This window comes from Temnothorax curvispinosus, unplaced genomic scaffold (genome assembly GCF_003070985.1).
Source record: "Temnothorax curvispinosus isolate PA1 unplaced genomic scaffold, ASM307098v1 QBEX01007309.1, whole genome shotgun sequence".
Taxonomy (NCBI): domain Eukaryota; kingdom Metazoa; phylum Arthropoda; class Insecta; order Hymenoptera; family Formicidae; genus Temnothorax; species Temnothorax curvispinosus.
In genome coordinates this window covers 53,645-78,944 of record NW_020217089.1, presented here as the reverse complement: position 1 = coordinate 78,944, position 25,300 = coordinate 53,645, and the positions used below count along the sequence as shown (strand labels likewise).

General features: G+C 38.7%; 1 protein-coding gene across 2 annotated transcripts in view; it reads right to left on the bottom strand.

The window, feature by feature from the left end:
* Positions 1–25,242, bottom strand: part of LOC112456928 (leucine-rich repeat and calponin homology domain-containing protein 1) — a 44,866-nt gene extending 19,624 nt beyond the window's left edge. For both annotated transcript variants that reach the window (XM_025019741.1, XM_025019740.1), the window contains exon 1: positions 25,056–25,242. In XM_025019741.1, the coding sequence (XP_024875509.1) occupies positions 25,056–25,242 (187 nt within the window). The remainder of the gene's footprint in view (positions 1–25,055) is intronic.
* Positions 25,243–25,300: the final 58 nt, after the last annotated feature.

Here is a 25,300-nt window from a genome sequence, read left to right as displayed (position 1 = left end):
GTTTAATAATAATGTAGAACTGAGATAAATATATAATACAATATATTAATTATAATTAAAATCTTCTAGATAAACTATAATTTGAAGCTGTTATAATTTTAAAAATCATTAATATAGTTTTTACATTACGCCAAACACAACACAACATACACACATTAAATTATTGAGTTAAATTATGATTTTTATTCTCGTGCGATTTGTGAAAACAAGATTTTATCTTTTTATGCCGCATTATCAGTCAGCATGACGGATGTTAGTCATATACTGATTTCAAATTTAGGAATGGCCGATAAAAATCAGCGGAACCGCGCGTGCGAAAGACTCTCTATAAATATATCTACACTTCCGTTCCTAACGGTCAGACGGACACGATAAGTATCGCGGCCGTGCCCTTCGCGATGATTGTACAGGACGTTTCAGAAAGGGTCGTTGCACCGGAATATTTCAAGGACCAAGGTCGAGGTCCTGCCGTCGAGGATCGATACGCAATTGCGTGACAGACGCGCACACAGTGACATTATTTGCTGATAAAGGGCGTGGCAGTTTTATAAGCCTATACACATCTTGCTATCCGAGATTTACCTTATCTAAGATAAAGGCAATAGCAAACGATCAATTAAGAAATATTCTTAAACTATTTGTCCTTCTTGCTAAATAAGAATGTTATTTTTATTATATTTGGGACATCAATCAAGATCTAATTTTTTACAAATACTGCTAGATTAACTATAAAATATAACTGTAAAAACTGCAAAACTGTACTCATTTCTATCGAAATGTCGATTTGCGAGAGTTGCAATGTATTGAATTATTAATCATTGATCTGCAGTATACATTGATTTTTTTAAATAATGTAATCCCAAATATTTGGCTGACAAAAATTTGTAGTAAGTATAATATTATATATTATATTCGAACATGAAGTCATTTGATTCATAAGAATCACAATGACTCGATAAGAATCGTGGATTAAGAAATAAAAAAGTTTTATTATGATAAGTATAAATCAGAGATATACGCGTCAAGTTGCAAAGTCGAGTAGAGGATTTGCTTATCTAGCGGACTCCGCGTGAAAAAAGACAAAACTACTTTGGTGGGAAACAAAGTTGTGGAAAACGTCTGCTCCGCAGTTTCCACATTAATTTCCACGTGCTGAAGAACACGAGGCCATCGGCCCGGATAAATGTCCGACTAGGCGAGACAGTCGCTCTTTGACGCTCTACGTCTGGCGGCGTCTCTGCCCACCGTTTCTTTCTCTTGGTCAGGTTTCCATCTAAGTGCGCGACCACGAGAGACGCGTGTTCTCGTAACAGGTAGCCTTGAAGGCCGAGCCCGGTCATTTCCTCGAACCTTAACTGGCCGGCTCCGTCGTGTCGCAGTGCAACAATAAATCGTCACTCGCGGAATGAGAAAAATCCGAAGGGGCCATGTGTCGAAATTAACAAGGGATAAAAGAGATAGATATGTGTTCATTTCGATGAAACTCGCAGAATAAAAATAAAAATGTTCTCTCTAAAAATTATGTTACAACAAATAAGAGAGAATAGATGGGAGAATAATATTATATTAACAGCATTAGATCTAATTGGAAATAATCTTGTTAATTCAAGAACGTATTAAAACAAATCAATAACAAATATTTTTTTTCTTGAAATAAGAACATGATATATTGAATTAACAATTAGATTATTTTATAGACTAATTACACTATTATAATTAGACTAATATATTTTCTTATTTTAATTAGATGTTAATTGAACTGATATATCTTTTTTCCCGTGTATGTAAAATGTAAATGTTTTATACCCCCCCACCTCACAGAGAACATTGCAATTATAAGATTTAATCGTTTTAATAATATAATTTTTTAATTAACGAACTTTATACAATTTAATTATAGTATAGGTACTGACAAAACCACTCAAGTTTATTCGTAGTGTACGAGATAGATGTGTGTATACAAAATGTAGAATTCAATTACAAATATGAATCCGGATAGCGATTAGGATGCACCGCATATAGACCACGTATATTTCCCTAGGGCGAGATAGACTGTTCAACGGCGTTACTGAATGGATAGAGGAGTTTGTTTAAGCTTAGAGAGCCGGTTTAGCGCGACCCTACCACCTGAGGATATGATGACGCATGATAGAGCTAGTAGATGACAGGAACGAAGCGGCTCTTTTGAATACCAGTATAGAAGGGACTGTGAATATCCGACTTATAATGATAAAACTCGAAGCACTTGCTCCATTCTCGCAGAGAAGCAGCTTACTTTCTTTTATAAGCAAAGTTACTTCCTTTTTTAAATTTGTCTAATTCTTACATGTGTCAGCCATAAGCGTGAAATAATATTCATATTTCTTATAAAATAGGAATTGTAGGATTCTATAGACATTCATATTTTCAAAAAATAAAAATTCAATGTTATTTTAACCTTATATATGTTCCAGTCAAGGAATAAGGAAAAATTTGAAGAACTATGTAATATGTTATGTCTTTAATTTACATATTGTACATATATAAAACGCACTACTATTGCTCATCGTAATTTCGATAACAAAAATGTTATCTCTTTAAAAGTTATATAATGTATTTATGTATTCAACAAACTAAGAAAAAATATACAAGATCTAAACTGTTATCTCTTTTCTCATAAAGAATGTTGCGGTTATCAAATTTAATTATGTATTTAATCCAACGCGCAGAATCTGTTCTTTATAATTTAATTATAATTGCACTAGTAAAACTACTCGGATTCATTCGTAGTAAAATAGATCGGTTTATTATGCGTGCGGTATCGTCGCATCTATAACACGAGCTCGTATATTTGCCTCACGCGTTTGTGTGTGTGAGTATGGATATATAAACCCCGATGCACACGAGAAACGAATTCCTCCGGTTTCTGGGTGTGTCTCGCGCGAATCGTTTGCTGAAGCGAAAAAGTCGCGTCTCCGTGACACGTCGTCGTCGGCCATGACTTGCAGGTGAAATTGACTTCTCGTTAATTGGAACGCGTCACGCACCCGACGTTCGCGGGAATCTCTTCTCCGATGTAGGAAAATGTAAACTTCGAAGGCGCACGGAAATTGGCCTTTATTGATCGCTCGGTATATTATCGGAAGATATTGTGCAATACCCGTCTAAAAATAGATGGAACGTAGCAACGGCTCGTTTTAGAAAATATAGCGGTAAAATATAGATTAAAAAATACGAGCAGATTCTTCGGATTTTATATACGGCCGTATCGCGCGCAGCATTTCCGGTCGAAATTTTTGTTCCACATTCGACGTCCTTTTGGTTTTATTTTGACAGTCTCGGGATTTCTCTTGGCAGCATCGCGCAGCGAACGTTCGCCAACATAAGAATGTATTTCTGTCGAATGACGGACCTTGTTTGCGACGGTGTAATAACGTAACATAATATCGATTCTGCGCGTCGGCCGACGTTCCGCTCGTTACGATCAATCGGTGATAAGTATTACGCCAGCGATAAGTATATCCGGCGCCGTAATCATCGCATTAGCTCCTCCGAAGCTGTAGTTCACGTAATACGAGAGCTAATGTAATACTCGCGCCACGACAACGTGAAAAGACTTCCCAGCGTTTCTTTTAACAGTGGGAACAAGAGAAAAAAAGAAAAGAAATGTGTGGATGAACACGTCCACGTGTGGTCTCCTATATCCACGGTGTCTTGGACTTTTCTCATTGTCGTCACGTACTTGCGACCGCAGAAAGTAACGGCTGGGAAGGAGGAATCTGTCGCTGGGACACGTTCTCGAGAAGAAGCGCGACTTTACGTCGTTAAGTTATCCCGCGCCGAGATATACGCGGGGCTGTATAAAAGAGCCCTGCACGTAAGGGCCGCCTCGAAACCGTGGAGACAGAGGGCGATCGATAACGGCCCCATGGTGGTAAATATTGCCCATGGGGTTGCCGCAGTCAAGTACGCAAGCAAGGTGCTCCGCGAGCGAGCCGTTGCTCACTCCGCCGTGCCGGGCGCTTCGCGCTACGAAACAAAGTGAAATATTCACGCTCTTATCAGCGTGAAATTTGACCGAGTTACCTCTGCGGGAGATTGGCCGGAAGGCTTCGTGCAAAATGCACCGTACGAGACTGCGTCCACTGCAGTGAAAGCTGTTTGCATAGGAAAATATCGAAATCAAAAAAGAAGCAAGATTTCTTTAAGAATTTAAGAGCGATTCTTCAATCTCACATGCAGATTTTTATTCATTTTCTTTTTCTAAATAATTATAATTGATATACGAAACTATTATGCGAGATTTAAACAACATTTCATTAATATGATTATCTCGTTAATTTTTGCCGGGATGTGATAAAATAGCTAGAGAACAATATACTTAATAGATATTATTATATCTCTTTTGCCATTGTTTCATTTAAACTCGTAACATAACCGCGTTGTCTATTCGTTCAATTTCAAACGTAATATTGTGCATTTTCCCGACGCACAAAGTAATATAAGGTCTCCAAATAATATAAGATCGAGAGAGTCGTAGCTAGAGATCGTCTTTACGACATTGTCACTGTGACGTAGCGCAAACTTCGTTAGTTCCGCTGTGACGCAAAGAATTACCACAGCTAGACCAGCGGGAAGACTCGATAAATTCCTCTCTTCCAAAGCGAAAGGACTCTTTCGAAAATTGCTGCCCCATTCGAGATACGCGACAAGTCATCGCGCACTTCGCATGCCTGATATAGAGCGCGATTCTCTCACGTAATTGACTTTCGCCGTCGTCGTCCTCGTCACGCGGTGGCGACATATGACGCCGCCGTGGAGGCCGTGAAGAAAAACGACATCGCGGGAGAGACAGCACCGGTGAGAAAGAGAAGCGGAGGGGGGAAAGAGAGGAATTGTGCACGAAAAGAAGAAGTTCATGGCGCATCCGTCCGGCAACTAGCAGAGAAAACGCTTCTTCGTCGTCGCGTGCTGTCCTTGAACCGCGTCGCTATTGCCGTGTCATTGGCGGGTGAAATCGCGTCAAAGACGAAGAAGAGGTGCACGACGAGGTGGAGAACCGCACGTGAGAGCGAGGAGGGAGCTCTACTTCTCTTTCTCGCTCGTCGTGCTTTTGTGAGGGCCGCCACAACTTCCGGCGACGCGCGGACGCAAGTTACGGACGAGACTGGCATACTCGATCGGATGCCATGCGGAATTCAAGAGCTCGCCATCGTCTGAGCGAAACTCGGTGACGTTCGCCGACTGCAGACGTTGGGTATTTATCGCGGTAGCCATTAGTGACTAATAATAATGCCTGATGAATTTTTAAGAATATATTGATCGAATCATGTACTGAAGCTATACATTTTTTAAAAGCAATTTCGACTACGAGTATTAGTAGTACTTTTATTTAAATTATATTTTTCCGTGTAGATATATATAAATAAAAATAATGAAATAATGTTAATAGGAAGAGCTGCTATTTTCAAAAGTATAGGTATAGTTATTTGCATTATTTATATGAAATAAAATAGATATGATCATACAGCCGAATCTGTATGTTTAAAATGATATTCAGTTGAAACATTTTCGTGCTTCCGGCAAGATTATTGAATTCGCCGGAGCTGTAACACCTGGAAATCTCATACGCGCGTTCTGATGGACGGTGTTTGGATTCCATCTAAGCCCGGCCGTCAGAGATAATTTCCACGGCAGCGAGTCGTCGACCATCTGGTCTAACGCAACGATTCGACCAGGCATGAATTGCGCGCGTGGAAGCTCGCGGAGAATTGAATTACGCAACGTTGAAAACAATGTAGACCAATGTCGAGGCAATTTTTTCGGATGTGAGAGAGAGAGAAAGAGAAAAGAGAATTAAATTCATACACGAAAAAACGATATGGTTGCCAGTGCCAAATAAATAGTAACAATTTGGCGCAGCCATATAGTGGTTGTCACACCCACATCGATGTGGTGTCTTAACTATATATATTATAGTTGCCGCACCACCGCGCCAGCGCTGGTATCAATTCTCTATTCTCCCAACCATATACATATATAGGTGTATAGTGATCCATTAATGTGCATGGGTGTGACAACCACAGATATGGCTGCGCCAAATGTTACTATTTTCTGGCTGTGGCAACCATATCGTTTTTTCCGTGTTACCAATTAAGAAATAAATATTATGGTCAATGCGAAATTTGCTCCAAATTTTTCTCGAAAAGATCCGGCAAATGAGAGGGTGATATTTCTGAAACGTCACGTTTTCAACGATCCGGTTTGTACGTGGACGAGATGGCTGATGCGTGTCGAACAGTGCGTCGCATTGTGCACGCAGCAGTCTCCGGCGACGCGTTCGGCCGTGCGTGATTATAGATGTATGTACATTTGGTGAACGTGCCGGTGTGCATGCACGGACGCAAACGTACGGCACGGGGGAACAAAGGAGACGTTTTTTTCCCCGTCGAGAACGTTTCGATTTTACGCTGGCGCCGATATACAGGGTGTCTCATTGTCAGCCAATTTTTTAATTCTGCTAACCTGGTGCCTCGATCAAAATTTGTAGTCGCGAGTATCGGAGTGTCGGTAATTTTTCGATTATAAAGAAGCTAAGGGATCTTTATGAATTAAATTTCAGCGACATGTGCGAAGAATAAATTCACCATTGAAATTAGAGAGAATATCTATTGAATGCGTTGTTATTTATCAAAGATACACGCGCTGGTTTCGCAACGTTTCCGTCGCTGATTATATTATACTCGCTTTATTTCCGCGTGAATTCTACTTCCGCGCGCATTGTTTGCAGCAAAGTCTCAAAAGATTTTTTATTAGTTGCATCGTTCTTTTAATTACTAGAGGCACTGATGAAAACATCTTTCTTTTTCTTCTTTTCGTTCTTTACGGAGGACCGGTGTCAAATACGTTATTGTGCTCGACGCAAAAAAGGACGTTTGTGCAGCTGCAGGAAAACGGAAATTTGCGCTGGAGAGAAAAGCTCGAGAAAAGATGCGCGGATAATAGTATTTCCCGATGGAAGCGCAATCAACGATAAACGCGGAGATTTCATTATGACGATTACGCAAAAATCGTAGAAACAGAATTGCAGAAAAGAATTTCATTTACATCGTTGCGGTACCAGATGCAGACTTATTATATCACAAATTTATTGTAATTGCGCATTTGCGCAATTATTAAAGATCGTAATTAATTTCAAGCATACGCTGATGAACAAAAGCATTTAACTGCGACACTTAATGTGAATAATTAAAGCAAATAGCTAATATGCCATTAGATCGCAATTAACAATGATAATTACTTACACCATGTATTACAGAGAATTAGCGTCATAAAGAATATTAATAAATGTTACGAAGAATATTGTTAATTAAAACGCGCCCGCACATGATTGCTCTTCCCCGAGATTTACATCTCTTCTATCACTGTAGCCGTTTCTGTTATCGCGATCTCGTATGAATCAGTTTGAGGATGCGGCTGGCGAAAGGCTAAAAGACGCCTCTGTTCCCCGTAATTTGTGCTCAACAAATGACGACTTGAGATGATCGTCGAGGCGAATTCGTCGGTCTCCGTTTCCACGCGTATTATCCACGCGCGGTCGCGCCTCCTAATTTAAACCAGCGAAGCGAAGAGTCGCGCTTTCGCAGATTGAGTTAGCCTTAATGATGAGGCGGCCTACAAATTATAATACCGACGTGCTGTCGACGACGCGACGCCGTGGAAGAGAATTAGAAAACTGCTATGTAGGCATTCGTGATCGAAACACGTTTATGAAAAAAAACTTATAATTATATTCCTATTAAAGAGATGATAATTGATATGTGCAGATAAAGTTTATAATTTATCATCATAAGTTGTATAACAACAAGCGATTTTGGGAATAATATCAATTAACATACACAAATACAATAAATCATAAAATATTTTAATATTTTTCACGAAATCATTCTTTTAATTTATAGAAATTGTAGTTTTGAGGTTTCTAATAAGGAAATTTGAGTTCTTCGAGTCATTTAGAAAATCTTGGAGTAAAGTAAATGACGAAAGATTGTATTGTCTCGTGTATATGTCTTCTATAATATATTCATCCGCCGCTCGCACTTGGCTATCGGACTTTTATTTCGTCGTTCGCGATACATTATTCCGCTCGCGATAATGCTTTGTGCTAAGGGTGCAAGTCACAATAATGGAGGCTGTACATTTTCAGGCGCGGATATGGCACTCGTCGAAAAAAGAACACGAGGGATACGAGCCGTCCCCTTCTCTACATGTTCGCGTATTTTCACGCATATACATATTTCATACCAGTGAATAACGTTCGAATACGAACTCATGCAGCGCGCAAATGTTTCAATCGTGTGTTTCGTCGCGTATGCACACACGAAGGTGCATTCAGCGGAAAGCGGCTTTGATCTTTCAATCGTTACTACTCGCGAATAAGCGAGGCACTCGGCAAACTGAATCGTGTCACTCGCAGCTGCAGAGAAATTACCTTATCGAAGGACTAAAGGATTCGTTACTGTCATTGCTGGTCGTAACTGCAAAACGATGGTTACCGAATGTGATTTTCGATCAAATTAATCCACCTTTGTTTCAAATCTGACCGAGATAAGATTTAGCTCAATTTTTTTTTATTTAAATAAAATTTTATTTAAATGAAATCCATTACACTTACATATTACGTAATATCAAAAAAGAAAAATACGGATTATATTTTTGATCCGGATGCAATTGCGAAGAGTTACAATAATTGTTTAACCTTATTCTTTTAAATTAAATATTGAAAATTAGATCAAACTTTTAGAAACTTGAAATGTTAAGAACTTTAATAGCTTTAATTAAAACTGAATATTAGTTGAAGTTAATCTGAATCAAATTCTAATTTCGAAAATTTATGATCTTATTGCAGCAGCTAGAAAATAAGAGTTATCCATAAAGATGGGTTTTTTTGTGCTGCAGTCTCGCAATCTTGCAATCTCGTAAATCGCGATTCGTGTGCAAATTGCGTTAGCAAGAATACATCGCAGATTGGCTACGCTGATAACCCCTGTGCTTTTATCTTGTCAGATAAATTTCGCGCAATGGGAGCACCACGGCGAGTTCGAACAATATGAACGATCGGAAGGAGCGATATTTTACGTGTAACAATGGGAGCCATGATCCATTTTCGGCGGTGCACGAGACTGAAATTGACGATTCTTAGCAAATTGGTTAAACAACGGGGCCCATAATAATGCAGAAGCCAACCCTCATTACGGAAATTTTGTCCGCCATCCCCCTTTCGTAATCATATGAAAAATGAGTCTATTCTCATACAATCTCTCTCAAAGAATCTCTCCCATCTCTCAAAGAATTAATCTTTGAGTTTTATTCGGTATTAATAAAACGTTAAAATATTAAAAGGAATTTTCGCGTTTCCAATTTAGCGGATGTCCACGAAAAATTGTGACCTAAATATGCCACAAACGCGCGATATATCATTATCAAATTATAATTCATACGAGTGAAAAATATAGGGCACACGTAAAGCCGTGCGTGCGACTGTGAAATTAAATTCTTTTTAATCGTGCAGCCCAAGAGATATCGGACTATGTCATTTTTTATTAAACAGCGTAGCTGTTTTAAAATCCGAAGTTACTTTCTTCTCAATATCCAACATAAATAATTATATGAAGTTTTTTATTACGTATACTTTAAACTGAAAAAAATGACAAAATACAATGAATGTAAGTAAAATTTATGCGTAAATCGAGCTCAATTGAAAAAATTATGCTAATATAGCTACGTGATACTGGAGGACAAATGATCCGAGTAATTTCACCGTGTATAAATCGGGAAGTTAAAGACAGAGACAAACCTGTTCTTTTCAGTTATTCTGACACTTTCTGCATTTAAAGTAACACAGTTGTGCGCGCAGGCTTCGGTGAAAGAGAAAGGAGACAGAATGAAAGAGTAGTACAACTGAAAAGAACATGCTTTAATGACTAAAGTCGCGTCCACCTTAAAAAAAAAAGAATAGATGATGCGTCGATTGTTTAGATAAATCTTGAAAAGTCTTCGGAGTTTTACCTTCGGGAATTTCTATGAATGCATAAATGTCTATACGTGCCTGAGGCATGAAAGGGTACATCCGAAGCCTGATATCATACATTTGTTCATGGTTGCATTGAAGCCGTGCATAATGACAGTCAGTTTCAAAAGACGTGCGTATATATTTCTTAACGCGGTCCTTTCTGGAAATGATAAAGATTGGCTCGGGGAATAGCAAATTAACCGAGAAATCTGTAGGTGGTCTCTCTCGGGATACTCCGCGTCGGAAGAAAACAATTTTCGATTCGAGCGAAACGCGCTTGTAGGACGATTATTCACTCGGATTAAGCGCTCGACGATAATAGTAATGAATCGGTCTTTATAGCGCTCGTAAATACGAAAGATGCCTAGTCAATCGGCGTTGTGTAGCAAGCGCAAATGCGTAACCGCTTGCACATAAACGGCGACCGTTGACGTTGCATCGCGTCAATTTATCTGTAGATAACGCGGCCGAAGAGTCGACTTTGAAGTCGATGGGATCGATATATGGGTCATACCGTAACGATAGACGCGAAGGATTGTGTATACTAGGCATTATAAGCACCTTTAACGTTTACTATATATACTTTCCATGTCGAAGCACAATGCCAGCTAGCGTATCTAGATGCCAGCGTATATATTATCATTTAGCAACAAACATAGCTAATGAGATGATCGATCAATAACAGCTGGTATACGTGACATATATTTGAAGAAATTAAATAAATATTTTTTTAAGTCAGTTTCACAGAAGATAAAGTATCTCCGATATTTTTCATCTTTTGCGATACGTTGGTGACTATAATAATATCAATATTTCGGTTTTGATTTAGATACCTTAAATTAAGTTAGGTTAGGTTAATCTTAAATTAATCTAAAAATTAATATATACGGTCGTATTTTACGACGGAATTAGAACATTATTGCACTGCAAAGGAATTGAATTTCATATTTTAATTTATGCAATGTATATACGTTTGAAGCTCAATCACAATGGAAACTAATCATCGTTTTACGAGGATCAAAACAAAGATGTGCGATTCTTCTTTGCAGTGTATACACAGTGACATTTAAAAAGCAGTTGAATGGTAGACAAGACGTGTTTGTCGCCCTGGTTTCCTTTCTGCATGTTTTCTCGAGTTTCCACATTTTCAAAGCCTAAAGCACTTGGCATAGATGATACAAACAAAGTGTTCCTTTTCTAAAAGTTAAGTTGCATAATATAACATGTGACTACGTTGTCTCTTTCTTAGGAATATACATATATATATATATATATATATAATTTTAATATAATTTTCCCATCCCTTTTTCGCAAATTTAGTAGAGGAAAGTCCCCTATTATGAGACAGGATCCTAATATGAGATATGTTAGTGATGAGTTAAAAGGCCCTATATAGGTCCCATCTGTTGATCCCACTATGAAAAAACCCCGCCATCTCATATTATTATTATCTCAATAATTATCTATAATTTTCACCTTGACACATGATATCATAAACTATTTGTTAATTGTTATTACTTTATGTATATGCATACATATATATAGATACATACATAGTTTACACAAACAAACTATTAGATTTTTAAATGCAAAACATTATTGATATAAATATATCACAGAAAAAAATGCTCTATTTATTGATTTGTAAATTCTAACATAAAAATATCAAGTGATAATTGTAGCGATAAAAGCAAAAGTTACAATAGGTGTATCACGAGTCGAAAAGGAAAAAAAGTCTAACCACGGCTCGCACAGCTTTCCTCTAAGGCCTCTAAGCTATCGATAACCTGCGGAAGATACTTTTATCTTCGAACAACGGGTGCATCGGAGCGAGGGTTAGTGCAACTCCTTCACAAAGGCTGCTACTTATAGACCGTGAATACTCCTTTTGGACTGGCGACTTTCGAAAGCTTCTACGGCTTTAGACAAGCTCTTATTAATAAAATAAAATTTAATTTAATTAACGGCGGTTAATAATATCCATACCTGGATAATGAATTGAAAAGTAAAGAGGATTTAACAGATAATCGAAATCAATGTAATTAAATTCTATGAGAAAAAAGATTGTAACAATTCGCACAAAGAATAACGTTTGGTACAGTTTACTAAAATAAAATAAGTTCAATTAACTTGTAGTTGTATTTTTCTAAAGAAAGAGAGAGAATCTATGAAACTTTAATTAACTTTAACCAACATTTACGAGAATAGACTGCACGAGGATTGCGCGAACACGTGTCTTCGTTAGTGGAATTGCTATTTCCTTCCTTTCGTACGATTTTTATAAAAAGCTGCATATTCCAACGTATCGGTATAATTACTGCACTTTTCCCCTGGATAATAAGTACCAGTAGCACGAAAATTGTGATGTTGAATACCGAGCCGGGATGATATTAGTGCGGCCCTGCGATAGAGTTAATTATAACTCGGCAACGAAACCACCATGTTGCCTTGCATATGCGATACACAAGGAATAGTGGCGCATATGATACAGTGACACGCGTTATACGTAAACGACGGATAAATTGTCGCGAAATAGCGAAAAACGTATTAAAAAAATCAACCTTGCTGGCGATACGCTATTTTATGGAACGGACAGACAGCGATTACTTGTACCAAGGTCAGCGTAAAACGATTTACTGGAAAACTCATCTACTGAATAAAAAGTTAAACGCTTTTACCGTAAAAGAAAAAGACGAATACTTGTTCAATATACTACAAAATTTATGAGAATCGTGGTAAAGCAATTAAAAATAGGTAGACATAAAACAATTTAAGGTAATGCAGGCATCGCCCGTGAAAAGTTTTGCCAGGAGTAAATCTTACGGGACTTTCGGAATTAACGTTACATTCCAGCGCCTCCATTAATTTTTCCGCTATACAATATTATGTTTTATCCATCGTGAAATAATTAGAGCCTGGAGGCGAAGGTGTTGAATTAATCCGCCTCATCAAGGAGCCGCTATAAGCTCGCGTGCTTGCTCGCGCGTGCGGCACTAATTCGCAAAGGCGATACACTCGTTCGCGTTCGGGAGGCGTCTGAATCATGAAAAGCTGTGGAGTAACCGCGACCGATTTGTATTATCTACGAACACGTACGATAAAATACACAGTGCATTATTCCCAGTTAATTAGTCGCGAATCATTATCATTAAGCGCGCAATGAGATACGTCACGCTTGCAAAGACGCGCGCGAAGAGCAACAAAAACCGCTTTAGATCTCTATCTTTCCCATTTCCTTCTATTCCTGATATTTTAACGAAATTTAATATCAAAACGTAAAATTGTACATTTTATATGGTAAACGTTGTATAATAAGGCATTTAACTCTGTTTATAAAGTTTGGAACATATGTTAAAGAAATATTTTCTTATTAATTTTTAATTCGAATTAATTTAATGATTCTTTTGGATTGCTCAATTTGAAATATTGCTTACCTGATAATAATTTTTTTTCTACATCAACAAATAATTAGTCCATGAGTTAAGTTTCAAGATGGATAAATTGTTGAGTGCGTATTTACGTTTTTTATCGCCTCTATTTAATCTCAAAATATTATTCTTCCTACATATAACACGTTAAGAAATTATCACAGCTTCAACAGCGATATCTGACGCTTGTTTAGATTTTTTCCTAGCCGTGTCGACGGCAATTCAAGCTCGCATCCAATGAGCCTAATTGGTGCACTGTCAATACCGGAGGAAATGCGCGATATTTCTCGTAGTCGCCGGTGCATTATATATGCACGAGCAAAGGACAATAAACGCATGGCTGTCCGGAGGCACGCGAGAGACGACGACGGCACAACGCCATATCGGGCACATTCATCTGGGTGACTAGTTGGCGCACGTGCGACACAAGACATAGACCTCATGTGACAGACACAGAGAGCCCGGGACTGTCTCTCATTACGTGGAAGTGTCGCGCCGCATTTGGCACGAGACCTCCGTTCGCCCTGTTTTCATTCAGATTTCACGTCGTATAACGCGTACAAATTAGAGGGATAAGGGCCGGGAAAAAACGCGCGCGCTCGCTCGCTCGCTCGTCTTCGCAGCTGGAGTCGGAAGGAAATTAATTAATCACGACGCGCAAAGACGTCTTACGAAGACAGCAATTAATCCGTATAAATGCCTAAAATCTTTATACATTCGTCATTCAATCATGTAACGACTAACACACAAGTGCGCGAGAAATCATGATGAATTAAATAACACTTTTATGAAATTAACATTTTTTGAATTTTGATATAAACTTTTGGCTCCTCAAAGAATTCTAAAGTCCCTCATATGTTTCAAAAACAGTATAAGAATTCGAAAATATAAAATGTCTACTTCATGTTTCCATTGTATAAAAATTAGTTATTTTTACAGATGAGATGCAATGTGCAACGTCTAATTTATAATTTTATTTAAGTACTATCACGAAAAAATAAATAATGCAGAACAATTCTGAAAATTCAAAAAGGTGGGAAAATAAAACAACGTATTACTCGTATAAAAGTATCTATATACTCCTATTTGCTTTTCTGTGGCTGTGTGGCAGATTTGCATCGAACGATCGATATGCATTAGTGCGGCAGGCAGTTTATTATTAATATGATTTATATTCGTGCAATCGTTTCGAATGCGTTTCGCATAATATCCCTATAAATTTAGAAGTCGACTACCAGGCTTTGCACAATTGTCGATATAGTAATGTGAATTAACGCGTTCCGGCGCCCCTGAATTATCTATGTTAAAGGCGAACAATGTATATGCTCTGTCCGATGCTCTTGTCGATGATCTTCATTCATATGCACGCATTATTGTATATCCGTCGAACAATAGAACGATTAGATAAATAGATGCGTGGGTAATGTTCCGAAGATCGCGGTGCCTTTTTACTGCATTGATCGAAAAGAAAGCAATTAGAGGGCCCTCTTATGCTCCACCGATCAATTTCGTTATAAAATTACTCCTGGACACGAAACTATTTAAAGAATTAATGTCAAGCACGAGGCTATTCTTCTTCCGGTAATTTACATTTATTTAAAGCAAAATATACCATGTATATATAAATATGCTTTAGTCAATGGGTATTAATAAATGGTATACAAAATATTTAGTATATTTATCAATTAAGAAAAAAAGAAAGAGAAAGAGAGAGAAATATATCATGATATACATATGCTGCATATCTATAGTTAAAATATGTATAAATATAAATAAAGGTGCAGAAATATATTGTGAAATAATAATAATAATAATCCTAATATTATTCCAGTAGAAAAGAAAATATCGCTTGCGATATTCTTAAGTCTGTATATGAGTTATATTTTCCATTGAGGCAACGTATCAGACTATACCGCGATTGCCATTGAATTGAGGCATTTTGTGTATGTACAATATATTCGCAAGTAGAGTTCCTCGAACTTCGGACGCTTCGCAAGTATGTAAGAGATTTCGTCTCGCCAGAGTGCTCCTTTTTAGCAGGGATGAGTGCTCTACATAAATGACAGGACCGGATTACGTTGGCAAACTTGGCTTTATCGCACGCTCTAAAATAACTTGTCAACATTTCTTTCACGATTCGCATCAATTAATTGCTAACATCATTATATTCTGCCACCCAGATGATCAATATTTATATCTTAGATCGTGAGAAAATAAATTACGCTTATCGCGTTTTATTTTTTTCTGACGTAACTTTAAACCGCTCGTATCGATAATGCTAAGATAACATGACACGTGCTTTTATTGATATTGACATTCTTAATTATTATCAATGAAACTCGCATCAAATCAATGATAATAATCGGTATAATAATCAATATTAATTATTGGTGCTAATAATCGATATTATATCGTGTTTCATTCTCGGCACGTTGATAATCCAATCTCCTGGTATTTACTAATCACAGCTAAAACCGTACTATTTCACGCGCGCTCTAGAGTTAATCCGGTGCACTCCGACACACCCACATTTACTTGGGCCACGTTTTCTATTTCAACTTGTTTCGCGTCAACTTTACTCTAACGGTAGATATATAACGCCGTGGTACTCCAGCTTGCCTCGGGGGTGGCAGTAAGCCGAATACTTCCGACGCTGATAAACGAAACCCGAGAGCGGAGGCGCCACGGCGAACCCCACAATATAACACATTGTGGAGTATCGACCTTTTGGCACCCCTGTCTCTGCAGCTGCGGTGCCTCTATCTTTAGCTCTTCGGCCGCATATACACGAATGTCTCTCTTATGTCCATGGTACAGCACATCCCCGCTCGGCACGCGCGCAAATCGCGCGCATGCCGCTCCACCCCTGTAAAAACACGGGCGCTCCTCACCCTCGCGGACAAACCGAACGGACGCGGCGTTTTCGATACCGCTGGAGATAATTCGAAGGGTCGTCACCACCCCCGGTAGTGTATCCTGTGTGCCGTTCGGATTTTCGCGGATCGACAAGGACATGCAGCGTCGAGCGGCGGTGAAAGAACTTTCCGTTTGAAATTATTGATCATCGGAGAGGACAATTTTTGGTGAGGAATTCGCGATTTCCCTCTCGTCGAGATTGAAAACGCTATTCACGTTTTCCTTCGGTAGAGCTTACATATTTTTTTTCTCAGGTTGTAAGATTCTTCTTGTATTATTTAACCCTCGCCGTTCACCTGTTCTAGAATTTCATATACCCACCTAGGGTCGTTTTTTACCCCATTTTATGATTATTCATTTTATATTGAAAAAATGAAGTTTTCGACATAAATAAAGGATTTTTAATATATAGGTAAACATTTATATTAAAAGTAATAAAAGTAATAAAAAGTATAAATATTGCTATGAAACAAACTATTCGGAACCATTATTTTCGATGAAACAGAAAATATCGCCATTTTTTAGATGCATAAGATTAAGAGACCCCAGATGGGTATATGGCAAAGGTTAACGGATGAAAGTCATTTTTAAGAAAGATTCCAATAAAAAGTTAGAAATTTCATTAATCTTCTGATCCGGTTTATATTAATGCGTTATTACCACATCGAGTGGTAATAATATTCTTATATTTTCTTTGCTATCAAATAATCTGTTATTACAATATTTACTAATTTCCGATAATTCAGAGAGCGATTTTCTGTTAATAATCACTTGTATAGACTCAGTATAGAGTACTCAATTCCAGTTTCCATCAACTTTCGCCAAATTAATTTCTAAAATTCGATGCGTCATTACAGAGTTCACCGCACTTTACGGGATTAATCACTGCATAAATCACGTAAACACGAACAGTACCTGGAATATACTCCACTCTCGACGAATCGACTGGAATCCTTTAAGGTAAATGTACCAATGCCTGAACATCAGTGACCACGTACCTATGTCTGGACACCTTTATCATTTTATTCTTTAAATAAGTATAACGCGAATTAAAATCAAAGATAGAAATATTTTTCTTGATAGAAAAAAAAGACAGAAATACTTTGAAACTTTAGTTAGTATCCAAACATTAATTCGCTTATATACTTATTTAAAGACTAAAATGATAAAGGTGTCCAGACATATAGGTATATACGTGTCCACCGAGGTGTCCAGGCATTGGTATATACATTTACCTTTAATACGCGAGTATATTATAGAGATCGTCCTAAAGCGATTCAAGAAGGAAACACTTTCGTCGTGGTCGGCCGATCTTTCGTTGCGCGACAGCTGTTACGGAGCGGAGTAAAAAAAAAGAGAGGGAGAAAGAGAAAACACAGACGAAAAATAAAGGCGAAGTAATCCGCTAAAAGGTGAAGCACGAAGCACGATCACTATGCTCGAACGCGCTCGTTCGTGCTTTTTCGAGTCTTTCTGCGTTCGTGCTTTTTAAAGAAGTTATGGGTTTCATAAAGAAGTTAGTATTACGGCGTAAGAAAACGGCAAATTCCTGGAATAAAGATAGCTGGCACCGAAGATTAACGGTCGCGCTAACCTTAAGATTAACGTATTTGCAACCTCGCTAATTGCTGCTAAATTCCCGATGGCTATTGTGCGATTTCTCGTATGTATATATCATACATACTACGTTTGCGCGAGTGTTACTTCTGTAGTATTTACGATAATTCACTCGTTTACGCGGAATGAATTATCGTAAGTTACCACAAACCCCGTTTACGCGGAGGAATTATCGTAAATTAAGTACTACAGAGGTAACGCTCGCGTAAACATAGTAATAGTCAACACATAATAAATGTCCGATAGATTCGTGCTCGACGAATTAGACGGTCGAGATACTATACGGTCGACGAAGTCGCAAACTTTACTTTACGCACTACTGCTCTCAGATTTCTTCGATCGATTAATGGATCGATGCGACTGCAGTCTACATTGTCATTCGTTGAATAGTATAAAATTTGTAGACAGTAATACATTTAGTCATCGAGAATTTATGACAAATAGAATTATTACGTATGACTCTAAAGAAAGCTGGACCTATTAAAAAGTAATTAGGCGGAAGAAATATCCACTGACACGTTCAAAACAGATGTAAAGCAGAATGTCGTTTCTTATATTCGTCGACGTTGCAGTTGCACCGTTCAGCAAAGTCATAATAACCAAGGTGCAAGAAAACATTCGCGTAAATATCAGTTTCTCGTAGTGCGGACGAAAAAGAATGCATAAAGCATTAAAAGAAACAACGTCAACAATTTCGCCAAGGTGAAACATCGCGCGGAACATATATAGCGCGTGTTTTCTAATCTTTCAGATTGTGGCGTGTATACGTGAAACGAAGGACGGGAGTATTCGTGAAAATTTGATACACCCGAAGCCCGCGCGAAACAAGAATACTACACGCGAGTCCTTGCAACAACGACCATGGACGCACATTGCACGTACGGACCCACGCAACCGCATCGGCGAAATTGCACTTGGCAGAGAGAAGATCGCGCAGAATGCCAAGGAGTAAACCTCGGCGCGTGCATGCTTTCGTCCGCACTGCGAACGCTGATTTTAAAACCTACACGGATAGCGAAGGTGGCGAATATCTCCGGAGATGACTGAATTACCGGCCCGGAGTAAATGGAGTAATGGTGCATAGAGAAAGGGACGGCACAGAAAGGGGTGTCACACCCTTCTTTCTTACACCGTGCGAAGAATGCGCGCGGTATACCGTGACATAATCGATAACAGTTCTGACCGAATACGCGCTATGTATATAGGGAGAAAGCCGACGTTGAATAAATCGAGATGAATAAGAAACCTAGTAGTATACCTAGAGGAATAATGGAGCGCCAACGGAGGTAAACGAATCATTTGTTTGTACATTGAAAAATGTATTCAACCATTGTGAATGTAAAGGCCGGTTTTCACACGCAATGATTAGTGGCGCCAACTGACTGGCATTCATTGGCGCCAGAACCGACTAGCAAACTCACAAGTATTTACACAGTGATTGGCGTATACTATGGAAAATATTTAACATTTATTAAACACACAGTAAATGACAGCAAGCATATAACCTCCAAATTTGAGGTTATATACTTTGGCCAATAACCGCCAGTAAACGCCACATTACTAGCGCCAGTTTGTATCAAGTGTTTACACTTGCATTTTTACTGGCGTTAGTCGACTGGCGCGGCCTGGCGCCACCAATCATTGCGTGTGAAAACCGGCCTTAACACCGTACAAAATAATGCTAGAAAACTGAAAGGTACAGAATAACTCCGGAGCTAAATCTATATGAAATGCAACACACACATACATCAAACATTGTGTAAAATTGTACATATAAAAACGTACCATGATAATATAGATAATATATAACATACAGTTTTCAATGTCCCTATATATAAAGCGTTAGATAATGCGCGCATGCGAAAGTCGTTTAACATAATTAACAATTCAAAATATTAATATCGTTAAAAAGTACGTATATACACTTTACGAAACATTTTTCTCTACGACGGCGAATTAAGTCTGTCAATATGATATCTACCCTGAAAAGAGCCTCCCGGAGGAGAAGAAAAAGAAATATAACGTTAACTGGCGTGCGTGCATGCATGTTTCATGGGAGTGTCTGATGCGGGAATAAGCTGTCAGGTCTCTCATCAAGCGAACTGCAGTGACCTGGGGGCCCGTTAATGAAGTTACGTCCCCTTCGGGGCGTCGCGGGACTCGTCGTAAGACGGGTGGACGAGCGGCAGTTCGATAATAATTGGGAAAGTAGGTACGAACGTAAAACGGAGGAGAATGCATCGGTGGTCCCCTATCGTCGAACCATCCTCCAGGGACGGCGCGGCGCCAATTCGCGATTCTGTTCACCGTCCATCTCCCGACAAACGTCATCGAAATTCGATAAGTCCATTATTCGATCCGGCCGAAGAATCCGACGGGCGGGATATATGCAGACGTACGTTGTGTTATTTCTGTAATAGGAACTGCAAACGTCCAATTTTAGACCGAGACGCGACTCAAATAAGATATGAATGGCCATCACTTTTGAGCTATCGCTCGAACCGCTTTTCAAAGAAAGCGCGGATAAGAAATCAGTAAGAAAGTGTCTTCACTTTCCCTGGGTGTCAGTGCGCTAAATAATGCGAGCTTCTTGCCGCGGTTAATTATCATTCGTCTAGCGCCGCATTTAGCGTTAATTATAATTGCGCGGTGAAAATATGGGGCAATGTGTTCGCGGGCTGCTGTAACGGGAAAACTCTTGGGGTTTTTTTTACACGAAAGTAAGATTAATTATTATCGTGCCATGTAAGTTTGCTATATGCTGCCATAATTGAGACTCGCGGAGATAACGATTCAGAAAAAAAATCTCACGCGTAATATTATTATCTCGCATTCCTGACACGTTAGGTGTCATACTGGATGAGCGAGTGTATATACCGTGCAAGTACATGTGTAAGAAGAAAAAAAAGCGTGAGTGCGCGGGGCCCCGCGTCGGCGAAACCAGACCGCGAATATCCTGCGTTCCGCTTTAAGAATTATGAATCAGCGGCGTAAAATCTAATAGACGTATAATAGCGAATGGAATTACTGGCCGCGGAATTAGAATCGGCTAGATTCTTTCCCGACGCCGGCGAACAACCCGTAATTTACCGGCCCCAATGTTGCAGCGTGTCGATTCGGATCACCGTCCGATACACACATCACTCTTGCGGAGTCCTACACACACGTATGGATTATGCATTAACGCGCATATATGAATATGCTATCTCGAATGAACTATCTCGACGAAATTCTTAGGACTATGACTGGATCACTGATCCAAAGAAATGACTCGAGTGCGACGTAGGACAGGAGAGTCTCGCGTATTTCATCTTTCAAGAAGTTGCAGACGTATATATGTGTAGTTTGCGGACAAGGTATATTATAGGGATAGCATTAGACACTGCGTAAAGGATTGTGAGTTTACCAAAGATTGGTTTATAGAATTAAAAAGAAATAAAGAAAAAATTATAGATAAAATATAGAATGATGAATTATGAAAAGAGAAAAAGGCTAGAATAAGGAAGAATAGATAGGATTAAATATTAAGGTTGCATGGAAGCTATGTGAGTTATTTTGTAAACCAAGTCCATTTCTTGGTATAAGCTGAAGTTAATAAAGATTGATTGAAGAAAAGTTGCAGACGCAGCGCGACACCGTCTGGAATAATATTGTGGATAATAATACCACCTCGAGATGGAGTAGCGGGACGATAACATAATAAGACGCAGAAAGCGTTCGTCGATACTTCGCGAGTCAAAGTGACAACGACGATAGTATCGAGAAGCTTGACACGAACTCTTAATGCTCGCGCACGTGATTCTCGTTACTCTTGGAATTATCGGCTGTCGGACGTGTACTTATTACGACAACAGGAAGCATTGGGCGCGCCGCGATAGCGCGGTCCTGCGGCTGATTCACCGTGGCTGCCGCCACGCCAGCCGCTCGGTACGCCGCGTTTTACATTCAGGCCGAACCGCCGTCCACCGATGTTAAAAGGAGAAGCAGGACGTCGATCTATCGGGCGCGAAAATTATAACGCGGAAAGTCCTTTGTGCGCGCGACGCGAAAGAGTTACGGACACGATTGCATGGCCGCGCACCGGCGTTTATGCGGCGCGACAGAAATAAACCCCCACGGGATGCATAACTTCGGCGCATGATTTTCTTTTTCCTCGTTTCTCGTTTCTCGTCGTTCCCGCACCCGCCGCGAGAACTCTGCATCACGCCGACGTGTTTTTACGATTACAGAAAGTGGAACAAGATAGAAAAGAAATATTACAAAAAGGTGGTTATATTAAAAACCATTTATATAGGTATCTAATATTTTTCTGAAGAGTTATGTATTAATTATCTTATATTTTTAGTCAAAGTTCATTAAATTAGCGTCACTCGCGCCGAAATAAAATATCGTGATGAAACATTGCTTTTTTAATACTTGAACTTTCAAACGGACAAAACGTAGTGTTAATATCATTTAATGACGATATCATGAAAATAATTATATCTAATTATATCTTATTAATTATTTGTATACATATTATATGCATGTATAATATGATACTATAACGTTATTTACATTACTCGCTATATGGAGATCCCACGAGCTCACATTTCTCTGATCTGTTTTGTCACGCTCATTTAATATATAGTGTTCATCCTGTACGGACATATCTCTTTATGTATGACAACAATACGTCAGGGTCTAGTGCATTCTGTATTCTCTTGCTGTAAATTTTGTTTAAACTTCGTAATTTCCAGTATTCTTTTTCCCATTGCTAATCGGGATACAAAGAATTAATAATAACTTTACAGAGATCGTGTTTGACTCTCTTCGGCCTGCGAGTTGAATTTTATGAATGTCTTTAATATACATGAAGCCAAGGGAGGTACTTACGTGCGGGAGTAAATAGCGCAGTCAAAAAAAGAATTTTAATGTCTGCAGCGGGGGATTATGCCGAGTGAGAATAAACTAAGCGAGATTTGTTTCTCTTGACATACTTTGTTTTAAAATAAAAATACTATGATATTAAATTTATAAAAACATTATATTTATCACATTTTATTACGTAAATAATATAATGAGAAACCTATCTTAATTTATTATTTTTTAGTATTTTTATAATATACGCGGTTAATTTTGTGAGCTTATTTCTTACAAAGAGAATAAAATAGAGCTGACGCGTAAAAAATAGAGTCTCTTCGTAATCTATTAACATAAATTGTAATGCTACTTATATATTAGCTATTATTATACTTACATATATTAGCTATCTTATTTTTCATCAAAGTGATTCCATTATTAACCTATTAACAGCTCAGATTTAGCTGTCTGCAATCGCGAAACAATAAAAATATAACAATTATGCATCAGGATCGCATTAAAAACGAAGTAATGCTCAAAGAATCGATATCAGCTGGCACCATAAATTCAATGAGGAAGCGAATCAAATTCGTTAATGTGTTTTCAAAACGCCGTACGAGTGCTTAGCGGAATGTTTAATAAATCCGCCAGTCTTATATTTGCTACAAAGCCGTGCAATCGGTTGCAATTACCGATGAGTAATGCACGCCAGATGTCGAACTTGGCAGGTGCACGTGCGTGTTAGGTAATGCTTAAAGGTTCCTTTGGTCATTGCACTTGGCACAAACGGTACTATGTATTCGCTTCTTGGATAATCCAAGGGAATTAACAGCGTTCTCGAGACGCGACGTGTATTCGCCAACAAGAAATAATTCTCCCTTATGCGTATAATTATTCTATAACAATAAATTTGGAGAATATTTCTATATGAGAGAAAATATTTCTAATTAAGATCATGATAAAGATATTAGCGTTAAGTGGATATTACAAATTTTTAACTTGAATTAATATCAAGACTTTAAAGAAGAAATCTTTAAAGGAATTTTGAAACTAAATATCGATCGAGTATTGCTGAGAATAGGAAAAAAAAATTTGTTTATAATAGTCACATCCTCGGTTTTTGACCGATTAAATTTCATCTATGATAAGATAATGGTGGGTGGTTCCTAATCTAACATGCATTAATCATATTGTAGACGTAAGAACTGGAAATACACGGTTCAGCATTATGAATAGTAATGCCCATGACGCTTTGCAAATCGCAAAAAAACGTTCGCCAACCCGATTCTCATTTGCGTATGACGCTGCTCCAAATCCACCGAGTTAACGAGCAACCTCATTCGAGGGCACACATTTGAGCATCACCAGAAATAAACAAATCGATGTTTTTCTAAACACTTGTATTTTTACTGAACATAGATTTTCAAGTATATATTTACCAAAAACAGGTAGATTTTTATGTAAGCATTACTAGAAATAACGAAAATATCGGTATTTTTCTAAAATACTCGTATTTTTATCAAAATACGTTTTCAGATATATTTACCAGAAATAAATAGATTATATATAGTTTTTTATGTTATTAGAAATGACAAAAGTATCAGTATTTTTCTAAAACATTCATTTTTCGAAGTAGGTATATTTAAGACCCAACTCGTATATTTATAAAAAATAGATTTTTATGTAAGCGTTACTAGAAACAACGAAAATATCAATATTTTTCTAAAACACTCGTATATGTTTACCGAACTCATATGTTTACCAAAAATAGATAGATTATATTTAGACAGACATTTATAAAAATAGCAAGAGAGTGCTCGTAGAACTTGAACTGTATCTCTCTGCCCCTTCGGGGCATAACGCGCCACTCACGGAACGTTCACGCGGGTATCGAGGATATCGGAGCTACGATGCGCGTGCATCAACATGACGCGTCAACCGCGCCGGGCGCTGACACCCGCGTGTTTGCTGTGACATAAGACGCGCGGTGGCGACGCGACATCGCAAAGAGAGACGCCAACAAACGGCGTTAACAAACATAATAAATTTTACGAAACGCAACAAATGGAGTTTCAGCTCCAGGCAATCCCTCTGCTTCTCGCGTCTCGAGCGCGTTTCCACCCTTGACAAAAAAAAGGGAGCAAAAGGAAGGAAGGAAAAGACAGCTCCGGAAAATCCTAGGAGGAAAAAAAAGGACTCACCGGCGATCACGGTGTCCTGCAGATTGTACTTGGCCGTGCCGGCCTTGCCGACCTTCGGGAAGTCTTTGAGCTTCCGGCCGCTCAGCTTGAGCTCGCCGCTCAGGTGCGCCTCCTCCAGGATCCGCTCGAGGCTCCTGGTGAGCTGCTTCTGTATGTGGCCGCTCATGTTCGACGCAACCATCGCCATATTACATTTTTCGGGCAACGGGGCACAACACGCGGCGCGGTCCGCGTGCAATGCGGCC